Source organism: Daphnia magna, linkage group LG1 (genome assembly GCF_020631705.1).
Source record: "Daphnia magna isolate NIES linkage group LG1, ASM2063170v1.1, whole genome shotgun sequence".
Lineage (NCBI taxonomy): Eukaryota > Metazoa > Arthropoda > Branchiopoda > Diplostraca > Daphniidae > Daphnia > Daphnia magna.
This window is the reverse complement of record NC_059182.1, coordinates 19,025,797-19,041,301: the sequence shown is the minus strand read 5'-3', so window position 1 is coordinate 19,041,301 and position 15,505 is coordinate 19,025,797. Positions and strand designations below refer to the sequence as shown.

General features: G+C 40.3%; 5 protein-coding genes across 10 annotated transcripts; 3 read left to right on the top strand and 2 right to left on the bottom strand.

Annotated features, from left to right (window-relative positions):
* The first annotated feature begins 527 nt into the window (after positions 1 to 527).
* LOC116934836 lies at positions 528 to 2,911 on the top strand. Its single transcript, XM_032942286.2, has 7 exons — positions 528 to 1,028; positions 1,105 to 1,283; positions 1,347 to 1,429; positions 1,505 to 1,694; positions 1,757 to 1,869; positions 1,938 to 2,206; positions 2,274 to 2,911. Exons 1-7 carry the CDS (start codon positions 780 to 782, stop codon positions 2,433 to 2,435), a joined length of 1,245 nt encoding a protein of 414 aa, XP_032798177.1. The 5' UTR covers positions 528 to 779; the 3' UTR covers positions 2,436 to 2,911.
* Positions 2,912 to 3,086: 175 nt separating this feature from the next.
* On the bottom strand, positions 3,087 to 6,122 carry LOC116934816 (low-density lipoprotein receptor-related protein 3). 2 transcript variants are annotated; one of them, XM_045171950.1, is made up of 7 exons: positions 5,939 to 6,122; positions 5,508 to 5,715; positions 5,167 to 5,441; positions 4,854 to 5,102; positions 4,508 to 4,764; positions 4,300 to 4,448; positions 3,087 to 4,224 (listed from the first exon to the last, which is right to left on the bottom strand). In XM_045171950.1, the coding sequence occupies exons 1-7, from the start codon at positions 5,973 to 5,975 to the stop codon at positions 3,576 to 3,578; spliced, it is 1,824 nt and encodes a 607-aa protein (XP_045027885.1). In that variant the 5' UTR covers positions 5,976 to 6,122; the 3' UTR covers positions 3,087 to 3,575. The 2 variants fall into 2 exon arrangements, with proteins under 2 accessions (XP_045027885.1, XP_032798162.2); XM_032942271.2 differs by having other exon boundaries at positions 4,523 to 4,764.
* A 102-nt stretch (positions 6,123 to 6,224) lies between these two features.
* On the top strand, positions 6,225 to 9,126 carry LOC116934825 (coiled-coil domain-containing protein 102A). Its single transcript, XM_032942279.2, has 9 exons — positions 6,225 to 6,691; positions 6,754 to 6,953; positions 7,033 to 7,370; positions 7,450 to 7,734; positions 7,794 to 8,139; positions 8,207 to 8,434; positions 8,511 to 8,599; positions 8,674 to 8,751; positions 8,813 to 9,126. The coding sequence occupies exons 1-9, from the start codon at positions 6,679 to 6,681 to the stop codon at positions 8,907 to 8,909; spliced, it is 1,674 nt and encodes a 557-aa protein (XP_032798170.2). The 5' UTR covers positions 6,225 to 6,678; the 3' UTR covers positions 8,910 to 9,126.
* A 1,205-nt stretch (positions 9,127 to 10,331) lies between these two features.
* Positions 10,332 to 13,478, top strand: LOC116934861 (eukaryotic translation initiation factor 4E-binding protein Mextli). 4 transcript variants are annotated; one of them, XM_032942304.2, is made up of 11 exons: positions 10,332 to 10,625; positions 10,767 to 10,908; positions 10,963 to 11,103; positions 11,167 to 11,330; positions 11,429 to 11,639; positions 11,722 to 11,793; positions 11,989 to 12,049; positions 12,120 to 12,348; positions 12,416 to 12,492; positions 12,563 to 12,743; positions 13,217 to 13,478. In XM_032942304.2, the coding sequence occupies exons 2-11, from the start codon at positions 10,788 to 10,790 to the stop codon at positions 13,331 to 13,333; spliced, it is 1,374 nt and encodes a 457-aa protein (XP_032798195.2). In that variant the 5' UTR covers positions 10,332 to 10,625; positions 10,767 to 10,787; the 3' UTR covers positions 13,334 to 13,478. The 4 variants fall into 4 exon arrangements, with proteins under 4 accessions (XP_032798195.2, XP_032798192.2, XP_045027911.1 ...); XM_032942301.2 differs by having other exon boundaries at positions 10,336 to 10,625; positions 11,426 to 11,639; XM_045171976.1 differs by lacking the exon at positions 11,722 to 11,793 and having other exon boundaries at positions 10,336 to 10,625; positions 11,426 to 11,603.
* A 30-nt stretch (positions 13,479 to 13,508) lies between these two features.
* On the bottom strand, positions 13,509 to 15,385 carry LOC116934882 (diphthine methyl ester synthase). Of its 2 annotated transcripts, none has more exons than XM_045171994.1 (6): positions 14,575 to 15,385; positions 14,394 to 14,499; positions 14,195 to 14,316; positions 14,001 to 14,121; positions 13,804 to 13,938; positions 13,509 to 13,738 (listed from the first exon to the last, which is right to left on the bottom strand). In XM_045171994.1, exons 1-6 carry the CDS (start codon positions 14,707 to 14,709, stop codon positions 13,536 to 13,538), a joined length of 822 nt encoding a protein of 273 aa, XP_045027929.1. In that variant the 5' UTR covers positions 14,710 to 15,385; the 3' UTR covers positions 13,509 to 13,535. The 2 variants fall into 2 exon arrangements, with proteins under 2 accessions (XP_045027929.1, XP_032798207.1); XM_032942316.2 differs by having other exon boundaries at positions 14,195 to 14,322; positions 14,575 to 15,020.
* Positions 15,386 to 15,505: the final 120 nt, after the last annotated feature.

The following is a 15,505-nucleotide window of genomic DNA, read 5'->3' as shown; positions in this document are numbered from 1 at the left end:
TATATCATTTCCAAGACTTGAAGAAAAAATGATCCATGTTTTTAAGCAAAGATATCAAGTGTACGAGTGGTTAAGATACATTTTTCACGTCTTCCATGCTTTATTTTCATTCCCCCTCTACGCCCCTCATCAATTATTCGCCCCTTAGTTACGTTCGATCAGTGCTGTGGTCGAACGTAGCAAAGCGTAAGGGTCTGAACTGCAAAAAAGTGAATTTTATTCTGCATTCACTTTGTTCATTCTAGAAATTTCAAAGAAGCAAGTTAATAAAGCGGTTAACTTTTCGCTTTCGCATTTTGGAACTCCCGTAAAAAAGCCAACTTGTTTGACTACATTTTTCTGATAATTTTTGTTTCCGGCAAGTCAATATTTTTTAAAACAATCTCAGTTTAAAGCGATTTGCAATCCCAGTAGCTTCATGAATCCAGCAAATTCCGGTTAATAAATAAATATTACAGTTTGTTTACATGATTACACTACCATCTAGCGGAAATTTGATCCTCTTCCGTACATCCCAGCTGATGTCAACTGCATTGCAGTTTACACAAATTCCTGTGCTGCTTGAAATCAAAAGTGTCTTCATTTGCATACCTTAAAAAACTTCCTTAATGTGTTATAACTTGCAAAACTGTTTCTGTACATAGCTTAAGTAATATCACTTCCAACGCCAACGAAATATAAGTTTGCATAGGATAACTTCAGCAGAAAAACGACCTTGACATGCTGCCGAATACTTGGCCAATGAAGGAAGCGACAACATCGTTGTGATTCCAAATAATATGGCTGAGAAGAATGATGTCGACGATGAAGGCCAGGACGATTTAGCTTGGGTTGATGAAGGAGACATCCTTGTTGACCCTCTGGCTGTAGAGGAACTGGTTGATGATTCCTTCAACTTTCCCAACCAAGTTTGCAGTCATTGTGATGGCTATTATGGTCCTTGTTTTGGCCAGCATGCTTGCACCACCTGCCACCTATTCTTGTTCCCAGACAACATCAACCAACCTCCAGAGGCCAACTTCAGTGAGGTAAATTTTTTCTTAGGATATAACTTTTGCCCAAATCCTTCCTTTATGCTGAACAACGACTACTTTGTTTACCTAGCATAAGACAGACGACGATGACTCTGGAAATGATGAACCAAGTGATTTGCCAACTGACTTCAAGGATAATGGTTACTGTGGCTCCCATGGACAAAATTGCTCCCATCCAGCCCTTTCACCTGCTGCACCTAGAAGGGCAGAGCCATTTCGATGGGCTGTAGCACCCCTCAAAATTGACAGGTTCATTTCAGGCATTCAAGAATCAATATTTGATTTCCTGTAGGCTCATTTGTCATTTGCTAGGCTTGCCGAACAGCTGTCCCTCCTTTCTACCCCAAGACTAACAGACTCCATACTGACAGCAGTACAGGCATTGCCTCCAGAATGTGAGTGACATTGAGAGCAGTGAATAGAAATTATGTAGCTACTGACTGTGTTATTGTTCTACAAAATTATGGCAGTGCTAATGCAGGTATTTTCGCACCTGGACGATATATCGTTATGGAGCGCCTCGAAAGTTTGCAAGAGGTGGCAGCAGCTTGTGGCCGAATGTATAACCAACGATCAGTGGAATCAATTCACTTTCCGACGATGGCCACTCTTTCGGCCCAACTATGCGGTAGCAGAATGGGCCGGAGTTTTTGCTAACCTGTAAAATTTGAACTTCTTTTCCCCCTATGAACTTGTGTGGACTGATGCGTTTTCCATTTTAGAGTAGACAGTTCTCCGTGTTTGTATTGTTTACACCGTTCGAACGTTGAAGAGGAAGGAGCTTGGGAGCCTTCAAATCACTGGCGTAACAATCGCTTGTGTAATGAATGGCGGAGTGAGAGGAAAGCTTGGTTTTTTTACGAATTGCAAGTCTGTAGATCAATTTTTTGCGTTTCTTTCCAGTATTTTGTACGGATCCCCCTGAAGGAATTCGAGCTACTCCGCTGGATCGAGCATGGAGTCATTGGCAAGCATCCATTACAGGACCGACGAGCAGCCCCTATGAGGGAGGCGTTTTTTACTTGCACGTTCAGATTCCACACAGCTATCCCATCCGGCCGCCTTCAGTACGCTTTGCGACAAAGATCTTTCATCCGAACATCTCACGCCACGGTGATATTGGACTGGACTGTATCCAGCATAACTGGAGTCTAGCCCTAACTATAGCCAAGGTATGAGCAGTTCATTTAGCCCTAGGCAAGATTGGCCGTATTACCTTTTTGATTTCTGATATTTTAGGTGCTTATATCGGTACAGAGCTTATTGACGGACCCATTTTGCGCCGTGGCCATGGAGGCTGACGTAGCCGAAATGTACATAAACAAACGAGCCCGTTTTAACGCTGTTGCCCGCAACTGGACAAGCAAATACGCCATGAATGACATCCGCCGACCATGTTGAAAAACTGTGATTGGCTCTGTTGGATATCTTTTGTAATTATCAATTGTGCGAATCTAAGAAGTGAGTAGTGTTTCATCAAGTCTATCATCAATACGCAGTCGCAATTCGTCGAAGAGAGAAAAAAAGAAAAACGACCTAGCAGTTGCTGGTATTTAAACAATCAAGTTCTTACATTTTTTTTTCTCTTGATTTTTGTTTCCAGCGTAATAGAATTAAATGATTGTCTGCATATTTGTTCATCTTTCCACGCCTGTTCCTTTCATTTTGAACTGCATCTCTGATTTTCGTTTCGTTAATTTTTTTCTTTTTTGCTTCCGTTTTCTGTGTCTGGACACTACGGTAGCCGTCAAAACGATAAAGCCATCATCGTTTTTCAGCCTTTTTGTTTTTTTGTTTTTTCATTTCCAGCCCGGTGTTGGTTTCATTTTGTTTCAGATATCTTTAAATATTGTAAATACAACAAACCAGCGCGATAAGATTCCATTCGTCAAATGTTAACTTGGTGAATGACTCATTCAGCTATTTACACTTAGCTAATGTTTCTAACTTAAAACCTGTGAACTGGAACGTTTACATGTAAAACCCGTGTAAACTGAATTCCCTGAAAATTTGAAGTTAAATTCAATTAGGTCGGGGCTTAGATTTACAATATTTTATAGCGACAAAACATAAAAATTTTATTGTCCAAGGTTACTCCAATCCATATCGTTTGTTTTTTAAGTATAATGCACAGAAGGAAAACAAGAGGGAATTTCGACTAACATAAAAATTCATCTTATTTAAAAATAAGGCTGTACATTTTAGCACGCATACACGCTCACACACATGCACAGATTGTACACAGACATACAACAGGCTTACCAATAAGAAGGGCTTAAAACAAGCTAAAATATTTGGTTCCATACCCTAGCTTACTCTTATTATTTAAAGCAGGTTTTCTCCCAAGGAGCTTGATATTATTTTTAGAGTTTTGTTTTCGCTCATTGTGGATGATGGCCAAGATTTTTTCTTGATATTTTTACTTTCTTTTCTCTTTATGATATGATTTTCCCCTTTTTTCCCCTTCGATAAATGAGATTAAATATGATATTTCTTTGATAGTTGGCTGACAAAATGTACAAAGATCATTATGACGGACAGTTAGGGACTATGAGACTCGATGAGAGGTTCCGTGTCAACGTCGTCTTCATCGTCGTCTCCCGCGTCGTCAATATCATCTGAACGTCGATTGGGCGCAATGAAGGCAGAAAGATGATAGGCGGTCCGACTGGTATTTGTCGCACCACTACCACTATTGATGTGCAAATCTTGTGCAATGGAACCCTGAGCATCAGGGAGGCTGGATGAGCTGGGCGACGAAGGAGAGAAAGACACGCCATCACCAGATCCACCACCGCCATTGGACGATAAATCTTTTCTCCAGACTCGCCTCACTAGGCGGGCCAAGAAACTCCCAGCAGCCAAATGAGAGGATGGCTGAGATGGTTGCGGTAATGGATCAGTAATGTCATTAGGAGGCAACTGTGCACGTAATTCCACTTCAACACTGGACGGACCGGACGTAGAGAGCCGTAATGGTAAAGGCATTGGCGGTTCGGGTAACGGCGGAGCAGGACGGCGGACACGATTCGATTGTCTTTGACGCTGGGATGGAACGCAAGTGCCCGGTGAAGAAATGGTCCGTGATGACGAGGAAAGATCCACGGCACCCGTTGCTTGGGCGTAGCTGGGTGGTGGTAATCTGCCCATCACTGGTCTTCTGTGTCCGAACTCGTCAAAATCTTGACTACTGTATAATAAAAACAAACATGGGTGAACGCGAATGTTAGGACTTTGAAATGAACAACTAATGATCGTTAAATACTGGACGGTGCGCTGTTGAAGGCGAATGGTCGACCATCGTTGCTCTAGGGCTACTCTCAAGTGGTACAACCGCAATCCACATCCGGCAGCAATAACAAGTAAAAGGCCGCAAATCAAAGAGCCCAGAATGACTGCCGTGATGACAGACATCTGAAGAGTATCATAACATCAGCCATTAAATTGTTTTTCTTCGTGCTTACAAAGTTTACTTTATTTGGTTTTACTTTCATGCAGGTCTCTTCGTCACTAAAATCGCCACAATCTTTGATTCCATCGCAACGGGCCGAAGCCGTCACACAGTGTCGATTACGACAAAGAAAACCGTCACGATGTGGCCCACAAAGTGCCGCATCGCAACCTTCTTCGTCAGAACCGTCTGGACAGTCGTTCACTCCGTCACAGCGCTGAGCCGATCTGTAGCAACCGCCTCGTGTCCGGCAAGGAAGTTGATTTCCGCAGGTTAAGGCTATTATATTCCAGTCACAAAAAAAACAAACAAAAACAATCAATGATCAGTAGAAAACGAAATACTTACGAAATAAGAGTAAAACTAACCACACGCTTGTTCGTCCTCTCCACCGGGGCAATCGAGGATCCCATTACATCGACCGTGGATGAAGTCGTAGCAAAGGGAACTGTTTGAACTGCAATGAGAATAACCTGTTTTGCATGCGACCGTGCAGTTTTGCTCGTCGGAAGAGTCTCCACATTCGTCCCAGCCATTGCACAACCAAGTTTTGAGAATACATTTGCCATTGCTGCAGTGGAAGTGATCGTCCTCACAATAATTTCTCATTGGTTTATCTAAATAGGAAATTTCTCACTCCATGAATTGCTTGCTATGGAAAATATTTATGAAGTAATATACCAATTGTAAAATCGAGGACGAAACCTTTGCCTCCTGTAATTATGTCGCCCGTTTTAAAAGTCAAAATCAGTCCAGAACCAGAGAAAACTAATGGAGGTAGCGCCAAGGAACCACAGTACAGAAAATTGACTGTGTCTTGAACAGGAAAATTGAATGGCATGGAAACAAGCTGTGCAGAATGTGAAGGAATGCTCAAGATCGAGAGCCATGTATCACCACAACAGGGTTTGGCACTACAAAGGTGCCTTCCCTCCTCCAGATCAAATGTAGAGAAACTTTTGAAAAATAAGAAATTCAATTATTACTGAAAATTATGTAAATATTTAGTTTTTTTTTTTTACCTTAATGTGATGACAGAACCTGGTTGGATTTTGATGTACCATGCACAGTTTACTCTGGATGGGTATGAAATATTTCCATTGCCATAGTGTCTGAGAGGGCTAAAGATCTGCCCAGCCGAACTCTCAATAAGGTTAATTTTGTCACACGAGTGCTGAGTTTTGGGTGCAGTGCAGCTAACTGAAGAACTGCTTAGCAAGATGAGAAGGGCTGTAATTACAGAACAGAGTAAGCACAAGTGTAACTTTTGGCTGACAAAACAGTTAGCTTTTAACAGACAGCACTGATAAATATGGGATATGCAGTTTCTTTTCAGCAATACCATATGTAGTACAAATTAAACAATATATATTTTGTGAACAAGTCTATAGAAGAATGTGAGATTTTCCAAACCAGGTTTTGTCTTTGAAAAAAAGAATTGGTAGATATTTACCTTGGAAAGGGAGAATCCTGAGCAAAGAAGATAGCATCTTTCAGCTAGAGCAGCACAAGGTTGTAAATAATGTGTATTGTTATTTTATGTTTAAGAACACATTATATTATTTTCGCGAATATCCTCCAGTAAGTTCAGTCGTTCACTGCCAGTCTACCATTCGCGATAATCACGCAGAAGAAAAAAGGCGTCGCACTGTCGGTAATTTGTGAACAATGTGGCAACGTCAGGAGCTGTCATGTCCGATTTCATTTTATTGTTATTTTTTTTTTTTTTGCTTCGTCCAACGCAAAACTCGTCATCAATTAGGCCGAATAACTGTTTTTCGTTAGAGTTCAAGGCATCTGAATTTCCATCGGAAAACTTAATTTATAAGTTTCTCTGGTTCTCAGAAGCGTGCATGTGTGCATTCAATTTTCGTAGTCGAACAATAAACCTTGTGAAATCGTGTGCGATGTCTCGGTCTCTCATATGTGTCGAATTTCGTGAACTCTTATAAGAATATTTTTAACTCCCCTGAATCTCAGCTCAATTCCGAATCTTCCGACATTTCACTAATTGTGGGTAATCTTTGAATCCTGAAAAACCCAGTCATTGTTTATCTGATTCATGCAGAAAACCGTTACAGTGGCTGTAGAATACAGACATTGACATTGCACATGGTGTTAAAAATGGGTTGATGATACACATATATTAAAAATTGAGTAAGAAAATGTCACAACCTCCTATTCCCTCTGCAAATGGGTCCTCCAGGTAAAGCCATGATGAATTGAATTTTAAAGATAATATTTTAGTTTTGTGAAAAATGTTAATAGGCCAACCACTGTCACGGCGGTCTGCCCCTTCACCTATGTCTGGGCACCATGTGAGCCACTCTCATGGACATCTTCACTCTTCACAGATTCATAGAAGTGGAGGCAGCAGCAATCATGTTCACAATCATATTCACACAGAACTCGACTCAGCTTCTCATATTTCATCTAGCCGATTCGACATTGACTGGGAATCTAAAGAGGTAAATAAATGAAATTTGAAGATTGTTACTTACATTGGACAAGGAGTAAAATAAAATAAGTAAAATTCGATTTTCACAGCGAGAACTAGAAGAGGCACGAGCGCGAGCAGCTCAGATGGAAAAAACAATGCGCTGGTGGTCGGATTGCACTGCAAATTGGCGAGAAAAGTGGAGCAAAGTCCGAACAGAGCGAAACAGATCACGTGAAGAAGCCAAAGTATTAAGAACTAAATTGGAGATGGCGTTGAAGGATAGTTCGGTAGTGCGGAGAGAAAAACAGTGTGTTGAACACGAGAATGAGTTCCTACGTAGTGAGTTGGAGCGTTTGGCCCAACAACAGCAAGAAGAAGATGGCCTATCTGAGCGAAAGAGTCCTCATTCGTTTAATCCACGGCATCATCATCAAGGTTCCTCCAGGTAGCTTTTGCGTCTTGTCCAAGCAGAAGACAGCTTTTAAAATTGTGATTTACATCTTCCTGGTCTGCATACCTAACAGGTTAGGGACGCCAGAACTATCTAGGGAGGCGACGAGTACTCCCATCGATGGCACAGACCCCATACCGGCTTTACTCAGTTCACGCGAACGGTCCACTCCGAATTTTATTGGCAATGGTTTCGATGCTGAGGTTTTACCCTCCCATTTCAGCGGAGCTGTACCTAAGCAAATGCGGAATCCTATCGAATCACTCGAGACGGATGACATTGAATACTTACAACAAAAGTTGACGCACCTCAAGTTAAGACTAGATGAGGCAGCCAAAACAATCCAAGCAGAAAGAGAGTATGTAACTTCCATCCAGAGATATTCACAAATTTCTAATCCCCTGTGCGCGTGAATAGAGAAAAGAGCAGTCTCCACAAGGCAATGGAGTCCATGCAGCTAGAGCTGTTGGATTTGCGTGGAAGATTGGAAGAATTGAAATGCACGAAGCAGGAGGCGGAGCGGCAGCTGATATCATCGCAAGAGATTCATCGTCAGCAGGTCATAAGTTTACAGCAGGATCGCCGAGATGAAGCCAGTACACGGGAGACACTGGATAGACGGTTAGCCGAACTCCGTGGAGAACTTGAGCGTTTACAGGCCGAAAATGCTGCCGAATGGGGTCGGCGGGAACGAGTCGAAACAGAGCGTCAGGCGTTGGAAAGAGAAAACAAGAAACTTCGAACAGCTCTGTCCGATTTGCAAGTATGTTTAAGATTCTGCAATTACCTACGTACATACGTACGTAACTCACTGAGGACTGATTGATCAGGAACGTTTGGAGAAGAAATCTTTCGGCTCTTCATCCAGTTCGGGCAGTGGAGGTCATTCGGGCTCTGTGGCAGATTCTGAAATGAGTAAAATACATGAAGAATTAGAAGAGAAAAATAAAGAATTGCTTGAGTTAAGACATGCTCATAATAAACTGAAGAAGGCATTGCAGGATCGCTCGGTGGAACTAGGACATGGTTTACGCCGAGCTGAACATTCAGAAGCTGAAGTAACAAACACAATTAAATAATTCTTGTTCATTGAAAAATAGCTAACGATAATTTTGTTTCCCTTCTCGTGAACAGGTCCGTCGTTTGCGTTCTAGAATTGAGGAATTAAAACGTGAAGTAGCTGCAGCTCAAGACGAACTCGATGCGGCAACTAACAACGTTCGGTATACTGTCTGCTTAATGGGAAAAGACAATTGGGATCATAAATGTTGATTGGTTCCTTTGTTGCAATTAACAGGAAACTTCAAAGAACAAATGAAGAATTACAAGAGCAGGTGGATGGCCTTCAGATACAAGCCACACATTTACAGACCAGGTTACCATTTTTTCTGTTGTTTTCTTTGAGTAATATTTTCAAACATGTTCCACTATTTCAGGTTACGAAACAGCAACAATGGTAGCAGTTTCCTTCTCCACAGAGAGTGTGAATTATTACAAGATACCCTGAGTGAGGATGAAAATAATGAATTCTGAGAACATTGTCTGAGCTGTCAGATTGTTGCCACACAGTATTCAGATCCCAAATTTTAATAAGTTAAAAAAGTATACTCATTTCACTTATCACCTACAACAGTACTTGCTTGCAGCAGTTGAAAGTAGAATTTCTAATGGTTCTTTCTCTTGCTTTTGGTTATTCTATTGTTTGTAAGAGATGTAAAAAATCCTTTATTAAACAACGTTTTTGCTTAAATTTTTTATGTCTGATTTTTACGGTAGCCGGTGAAATAGGACCGAAACGAAATAGGACTGAAAATTTCCAGTCCTATTTCTCCTGTAGAAATAGGACAGATTTTTTAAAATCTTTTAAGAAGTCTTATTTCTCCTTTTGCCAGTCCTATTTCTCTTTAGAGTTAGGCCTATTTTATTATTCCTACTCTTACATATTTCTGGACAATGAGCCTTCAAACTGGTAGGCAAGATGGGAGGTAAATGATCGGAATAAGCGGGTTGGCTTATATCCTTCAGTCCTTGAAAATTACCGTTGACAAAATACTGACAAGAAATAGAAGGCGCATAAGTCGAGACGTTTTAGTAGATAATCTGGAAGAATGAACATCTATCCAATAATCTTTAATCTTACAATTAATGAACCCCCTTTTGATTAGCTTTTTTTATTTAATTTCCCTTTTTTATCGGATCTTTCGTGGTAAGGTTGTTCGAATCCATATTTAATAAAGTCTGTCGTGTGCTAGCTGTTGCTAGGATACCACACGAGCTGACGGCCATTGATGACTTATCGTCTAGATGATAAGCATCCTCTTGATATACAAAAAGTGACGTCGTAGTTATTCATGACGTATCGTCTAGTTGTGCGCGACCAGCATGAAGCCTTTTCCGGGATCCTTGCTTTCTCCAGATTCATAGAACCCTTGCTCGTGGCTCCTCCACTATGGCTATTTTTCCTCTCAGAAAAGGGGTACACTACACTCTTGCGGGGATTACTATACCAAAAAACGGGGGTTTTCGGTTGGGGCGTTCGGGGCGAAAGAGTGATTTTCCGCCCGGTGGGAGCGCCTCTTTCGCGTGTGTTGTTTCACTCCACGCAGAAACTCATTTGTCGACAGATGGCAGTCCCACCGGGCGGAAAAACTGTTATTGAACATATGACTACATGGTATTAAATTACTCTTCCCTTAAGGAAATTTGTAGCTGTGAACTTTCTTTAGAGGACTCTTGTATCACGATATATACGGTTTTGGGACAGGCATATACGGTTTTGGGATAGGCGATAGTGTACCATACAATAGTATGGTAAACCGGCGGGTGTTTACTAAGTGGTTCCATGATTCCCCGCTAGGTTCGCTAGTCTAGCAGGCAGGTCGTCTACAGATAGGGCAAAGTACATTTTTTTATTTTTTGAATTTTTTATTATCAGTTTGTGTGCTAGAAAAGTAAATCCACTAGGGCTCCTTTTCATTCCCAATTTTTTTAGGCTAAAATCAAAATGACGGTGCAAATTGGGAATTTTTTATTTATGTTTTAAATTCACCCTATTTTGAAAAATTGCGCCATCTGAGTGGCTACGGTGTTACTGCCAGTGGGTGAACTATATAATTACGTACACAGAATTCTTTCTTTCATACACACAAGAAGGACAGCAGATGAGCAAGAAAGACGTGCTGTTCACTAAGGGCGTCGACGAATTTCTAACCAGCTCAAATCTGCCTTTAAGTTACTCAAAACGTCACGGTAAATAATGTTCAAAGATGCACAGTTAGGTGTTTTCACTGAAGTTGATTCCGAAAGATTCATGTTCCAAGATTTGTCTTGAAACATTGACAGAAAACTGTGACACTGGTTCTAATTGGTCATGTTTTGTCTCGTCGATAGGAGTAACCTTCCTTAGTCAATATGACGTCTGTGATAGGAACACCTTATGCTAGAGCTCCCAGGAATGTGAGAACCAAAAATCCACAAGTTATGCTCAAAAACAAAGACACAATTCAAGGATCCAGTGGAATTTTTCAAAACAGTTAGTTAACATTTTAAAGTCTTGAATATTACAGCAAATAATGCTCTTCGTTAGTTGCAGATGTTGTTTTATTCATGGAAAACTTCAATGAACTAGTGCAATCAAATTCTCCTGAAAAAGATCTGCGCTCTGCTGTCCTTACCCTGTGTGTGAATCTCAAAATCTTTGGAGCACAATTAGAAATGAACTGCAAAGGTAAAATAGTGCATAGAGTTTTAGGCAATGACTTTTTCTGGAAATGTTCTTCAATACTTCCAGATCAGCTTGACCGTGTCTTCATACATTTGCGTAACACCGGCAGAGATGACAGCCTAGACAAAATCTCTCGCTTGCATTTGCTGGAAGTGGTTGAACTGAGAGCTAGTCGTTGGGCTGCCCAAGAACAAGTCAGCAACTACTACCAATCAAAACTGAATGAATTGGTAGGTTTTCTTAATACAGCTTATGCATTAGTTCCAACTGTAGATGCATATTATTATTTACTATTTATGTGTACGTACATAATTTCTTTCTTTAGCAGGCCACCGGCATTACCGACATTTCGTCGAATGTCGGCCAAACTACAGGACAGAACGAATTGTCGCCTCCAGTTAGCCCTTTGCCTATTCTATTGCCTGGTGAAGTCGTTAAATCTTCTGGGAAATACATCGTCAACAACGTTGGCAGCGTTTCCCCGGCTAAGCACGCAATCAAAGATGAAGTAGTCATAAGGAACGCTGATTCGGGAAAAGGTACAAAACGGGTAGACTTGAATGATTTTTGAAATGTTCTTTGACATAATGGCCTCCCAAAACGGCTATTCTGCTTCGCCAGTGATGGGTATCAAGGGAAGGCGGGTGCACTTGATCGAGGAGATAAGCGACACGGTCATATCGTTCCAGCGAGGTATTCTCCAACATTTTGCCTGCGCGCTTGGAAAACAAAATTAAAAACCAAACAGATTTAGCAATAACTCGTTAACGAAGCTCGATATATCTCAATAACTGCACGAATTTTTGTCTGTTATTTGTCCTTCTTTCCGGAATGCATTTGAGTTTGGTGCTCCAAGGTTGAATTTAAATTTACGATTTTCAAATGTAGTGAATCCTGGCGCTTCGGAACGACTTGTGCAGATCACGGGAGCTGCTCCGGACAATATCGAGTAAAGATCTTACTAACCGTACTGATCTTCCCAGAAGCTCATTTTACATTCCCCTCCCCTGAAATTGTAGGAGAGCAAGACAATTGATTGAGCAGACGATTCAACGGAATGCTAGTCCCGTTCCTCAGCTGGATCCGATTGCTTGTACGCAATCGAGTTCAAGTAATCAAGAATATGTGAGTAGCCGCGATACTCTTAAACAGTCGTTAATGGATACTGCGCTCGAAGATTACCAGCATTCTGTCGTTGTGGGAGAACACTGCATAAAGATCACAGGTCAAAGTCTAGATTTGGTGCAGGTATTGAAAAAGAAAGTCAACAGCAACAAAAGCATTTCCCCAAAATTGCGTTAAATTTCCGTTTCAGACAGCCAAATTGGTTTTAGATGAATACTTTGCTGGTCTTGCAGGTAAGCGCCAACGCAATTTCAGCGCATGTAGCAGGTAAGTTATAACTCTTGTTTTACTTTGAATATGCAGTATACGTTGGTTCTTATCTTCTATTTTCCGTTAGCATGGACGACGGGGTGTTCTTTCCGTCACAGGAGAGTCCTAGAGAATGTGCGCCATCGGTTAAGAAAATCTTGAAATATGATCGTGAAAAATTGTTACTCTGGTCAAAATCGCCTCTTTGCCGTCAGCCGCCGGCTAATTTTGATTTGGTTTTTCAAAACGCCCCCGATATTGCCCGAAAGGTTTGAAAATGGGCGCTGAGCGCTCAGCATGTTGTATGGACAATTGGAAAGTGCACAAATTTTAATTTAGGAAGTTCCTATGTGTGGCCTTGCAAAATTATCACGAATGTCCCCTGGTTCTTTTGTTTCTGGTGGAAGCCACTACCGTATTAATATTATTTTTCCTTTTGATGATGTTTTAGTCTTTGATTCGAGTCTAAAAAACCTATCCCAAACAGTTAATTCCCGTCGATTCAGATATTAACTCAGCTACCTAATTCATCACATCTGTTTATCCCGAAATTTATCTAAAAATGTTATGCATTTCATTATTATTTCAATGCTAATGACAAATAATAACAATACACTGAATGCCAGCGTTGACTAACCTGTGTGATTTGCCTTGTCGGTTAGTTCCACGTGATCTTCCAGTGCCTTTGCATGATCCATTCCATCAGCCATATCAAGCCAATAACTTTTAATGCTTTCACTAGGACTTGTGTAGCGATACGTTTTTCAACCCAACGGCGTACTTGGAAAAATATCCTGAACAGCTGAGCCCCGCATCGGAAGAAATTGGGCGACATTGCGACGTGGTAGACGACGTCTAAACTCTAAACTAAAAAATTAATATTTCATCCCTATATCCACGGACATAGACATTTTCAGAACAAAATCTCAACCGTCACCAATTACACCCTTCTCACCGGCAATCAACCGATATGTGGAGACAATACACTTAACGCTGAAAATGTGGAAAATGATTCGAGCGATCGAACTAAAGGATAATGTACAGCAATTTTATTAGCGTTATTAGCCACTGAGTGGGACAATATCAGGGCTGAACATGCGTAAGAAGTCCAGCTCGAGTGGATGAATTTTGCCCACAATCACTAAAGAGTGAAGTGGTTGGCCTAACTCGCAGATCATCATTTCATGTAGTGTACAGGCACTTATCTTTTGATCAGGCCAGCCAACACGCGCCACGCCAACACACAAAGTTTCACCAGTTAATCCTACGCAAACAAATTATGATTCAATTAAAAAGTAATAAATTAAGAAAAGTAACCATTTAATATACTTGTTGTATGGTTCTTGGACTTGACAATTTCAATCAATTGTTTGGCTGCTTGTTGGTTACTCATGAATCTTGGCGGTTCAAATATTGGCCTATTCTTCATCATATTTTCCACTGTCTGCTCTTTTACTTTAATATCTAGAAAGCAGGATTCACTTATGTACTATTAGAACAGAACTAGTCATGGAAAGAAGTTTCACCCAGCAAACACAGTGTGTGTAATCCTCTTTCTAAATTTCCTTCAATTTTCTCAAAAAAGCTGTCTGGTTTCCAGGTATCTGTCCAAAATGGAATCGATACAGTTTCTCCAAAGCTGTACAACTGTAATTGAAGGATTGGATTCAAGAATTTCATTAATGGTAATATTTAAGTAACTATTATATTGTTTTATTACCTGAAGACCACAGCAACCCACAGCATTCAAAATAGAAGTATTGTGAACAACTTGAAATGGTACACCAACTTCTTTGGCCCTTAGTACAAGATCTGTGTGAGTTGTAGCACCAAATGGATCACCTACAACTATGTTTTTAAAAAAACTTTGCAAGGCTGCAATGATTCAAAGTCAAACAAAAAAATTGTAGGTTTGCTACCTAAGAAGGCAATATTGCTGTTTCTTGCCGATTCGATAAAGGATTCAGCCTTTTGTTCCACAAATTCCCTATCAGCTACAATAATTTCTCTGCCATAGAATTTTTCCTATACAGGTTTAGTAGAAATTGTCCCACAATGATTAATTGGTACTGCTTTATCGTCAAACACAACATTACTTACCAATGCCTCCTGTCCAACAGTCAATATAGACGTGTAAGCTTCCAAATAAACTTGATCGGCTGTCTTAACTATCTCCAAACCCCTGACAGTGATATCTTTAGCATCTCCCAAACCTAAACCTACTAAATACAACATTTTGGGCAAATTTTAAACGAGAACAACTTTTCAACTCTCGAAAAAGCATGTGGCTAGCAGACGACTTTTTATTAACTTCAAATCATAATATTGCGTAACAAGTGGCATAGCGTCTGTTATAAGTTGCTTTGATTTAAATATTTCCACTTTTAGCAAAAGAACTTGCTTTGTATGATTAGATGCCGTTGAAAGTCCCTGATTGCCTGACGAATGTCCATCCCTACAAGCTACAAACTACAAGATCCTTAGATTCTGTACTGACTGACGTAGGTGTGTATACAATTATACATCAGTTTGGTTCCGCGTTGGCCTACCTCACCTTAATTTGTACTTAAAATATTAATATGATTCGGAAAAAATACGCATTTTTTAAAACCTTTCTCTTAAGGTGAAATCTTCACGTTACATAACAAAAAGATAAGCTCATGTAATGTCAACCTCAAACACTTCTTACTATTCAGTAATCAGTATTCACCTTTTTAAACTCTTATAAATTAAGAATTGCATAAAAGCACATGAACTTTTACAATAAGCAGCTGCATGTAACATGAACCAATGCCCCAGATTTCGACGGTTTCAATCTATTGTACAGGCATCCCCTAACGTCCATACAAAGAATAATTTAAGGACCGATTAAATTAAATTGCCTTTGCCCAACTAGAAATGAAAGCAACCAGCAATAGAGTAGTAAAACATCCTAGGTTGCACGTTGTCCACAAATGCGAAAATCTCATTTGTTTTTTTTTTTTTGTTTTGGTTCTTTTTTTTTTTTTTTTTTTTCCTTGCCTTTTTTCTT

Excerpts from the sequence above, each read along its gene's own strand:
- LOC116934861 (XM_032942301.2), top strand. The coding sequence starts at position 10,788 with ATGACGTCTGTGATAGGAACACCTTATGCTAGAGCTCCCAGGAATGTG. Across the intron at positions 11,331-11,425 it reads AATCAAAACTGAATGAATTG|CAGGCCACCGGCATTACCGA; the intron begins GTAGGTTTTCTT and ends TTCTTTCTTTAG. Across the intron at positions 12,050-12,119 it reads GCTGCTCCGGACAATATCGA|GAGAGCAAGACAATTGATTG; the intron begins GTAAAGATCTTA and ends CTGAAATTGTAG.
- LOC116934816 (XM_045171950.1), bottom strand. The coding sequence starts at position 5,975 with ATGCTATCTTCTTTGCTCAGGATTCTCCCTTTCCAAG. Across the intron at positions 5,716-5,938 it reads CAGGATTCTCCCTTTCCAAG|CCCTTCTCATCTTGCTAAGC; the intron begins GTAAATATCTAC and ends CTGTAATTACAG. Across the intron at positions 4,449-4,507 it reads TGAAAGTAAAACCAAATAAA|ATGTCTGTCATCACGGCAGT; the intron begins GTAAACTTTGTA and ends GATACTCTTCAG.
- LOC116934825 (XM_032942279.2), top strand. Across the intron at positions 7,735-7,793 it reads ACAATCCAAGCAGAAAGAGA|AGAAAAGAGCAGTCTCCACA; the intron begins GTATGTAACTTC and ends GCGCGTGAATAG. Across the intron at positions 8,600-8,673 it reads GCGGCAACTAACAACGTTCG|GAAACTTCAAAGAACAAATG; the intron begins GTATACTGTCTG and ends TGCAATTAACAG.
- LOC116934836 (XM_032942286.2), top strand. The coding sequence starts at position 780 with ATGGCTGAGAAGAATGATGTCGACGATGAAGGCCAGGACGATTTAGCT. Across the intron at positions 1,430-1,504 it reads ACAGGCATTGCCTCCAGAAT|TGCTAATGCAGGTATTTTCG; the intron begins GTGAGTGACATT and ends AAATTATGGCAG. Across the intron at positions 1,695-1,756 it reads GCCGGAGTTTTTGCTAACCT|AGTAGACAGTTCTCCGTGTT; the intron begins GTAAAATTTGAA and ends TTTCCATTTTAG.
- LOC116934882 (XM_032942316.2), bottom strand. The coding sequence starts at position 14,709 with ATGTTGTATTTAGTAGGTTTAGGTTTGGGAGATGCTAAAGATATCACT. Across the intron at positions 14,500-14,574 it reads CTGTTGGACAGGAGGCATTG|GAAAAATTCTATGGCAGAGA; the intron begins GTAAGTAATGTT and ends AAACCTGTATAG. Across the intron at positions 14,122-14,194 it reads TGGGTTGCTGTGGTCTTCAG|TTGTACAGCTTTGGAGAAAC; the intron begins GTAATAAAACAA and ends CTTCAATTACAG.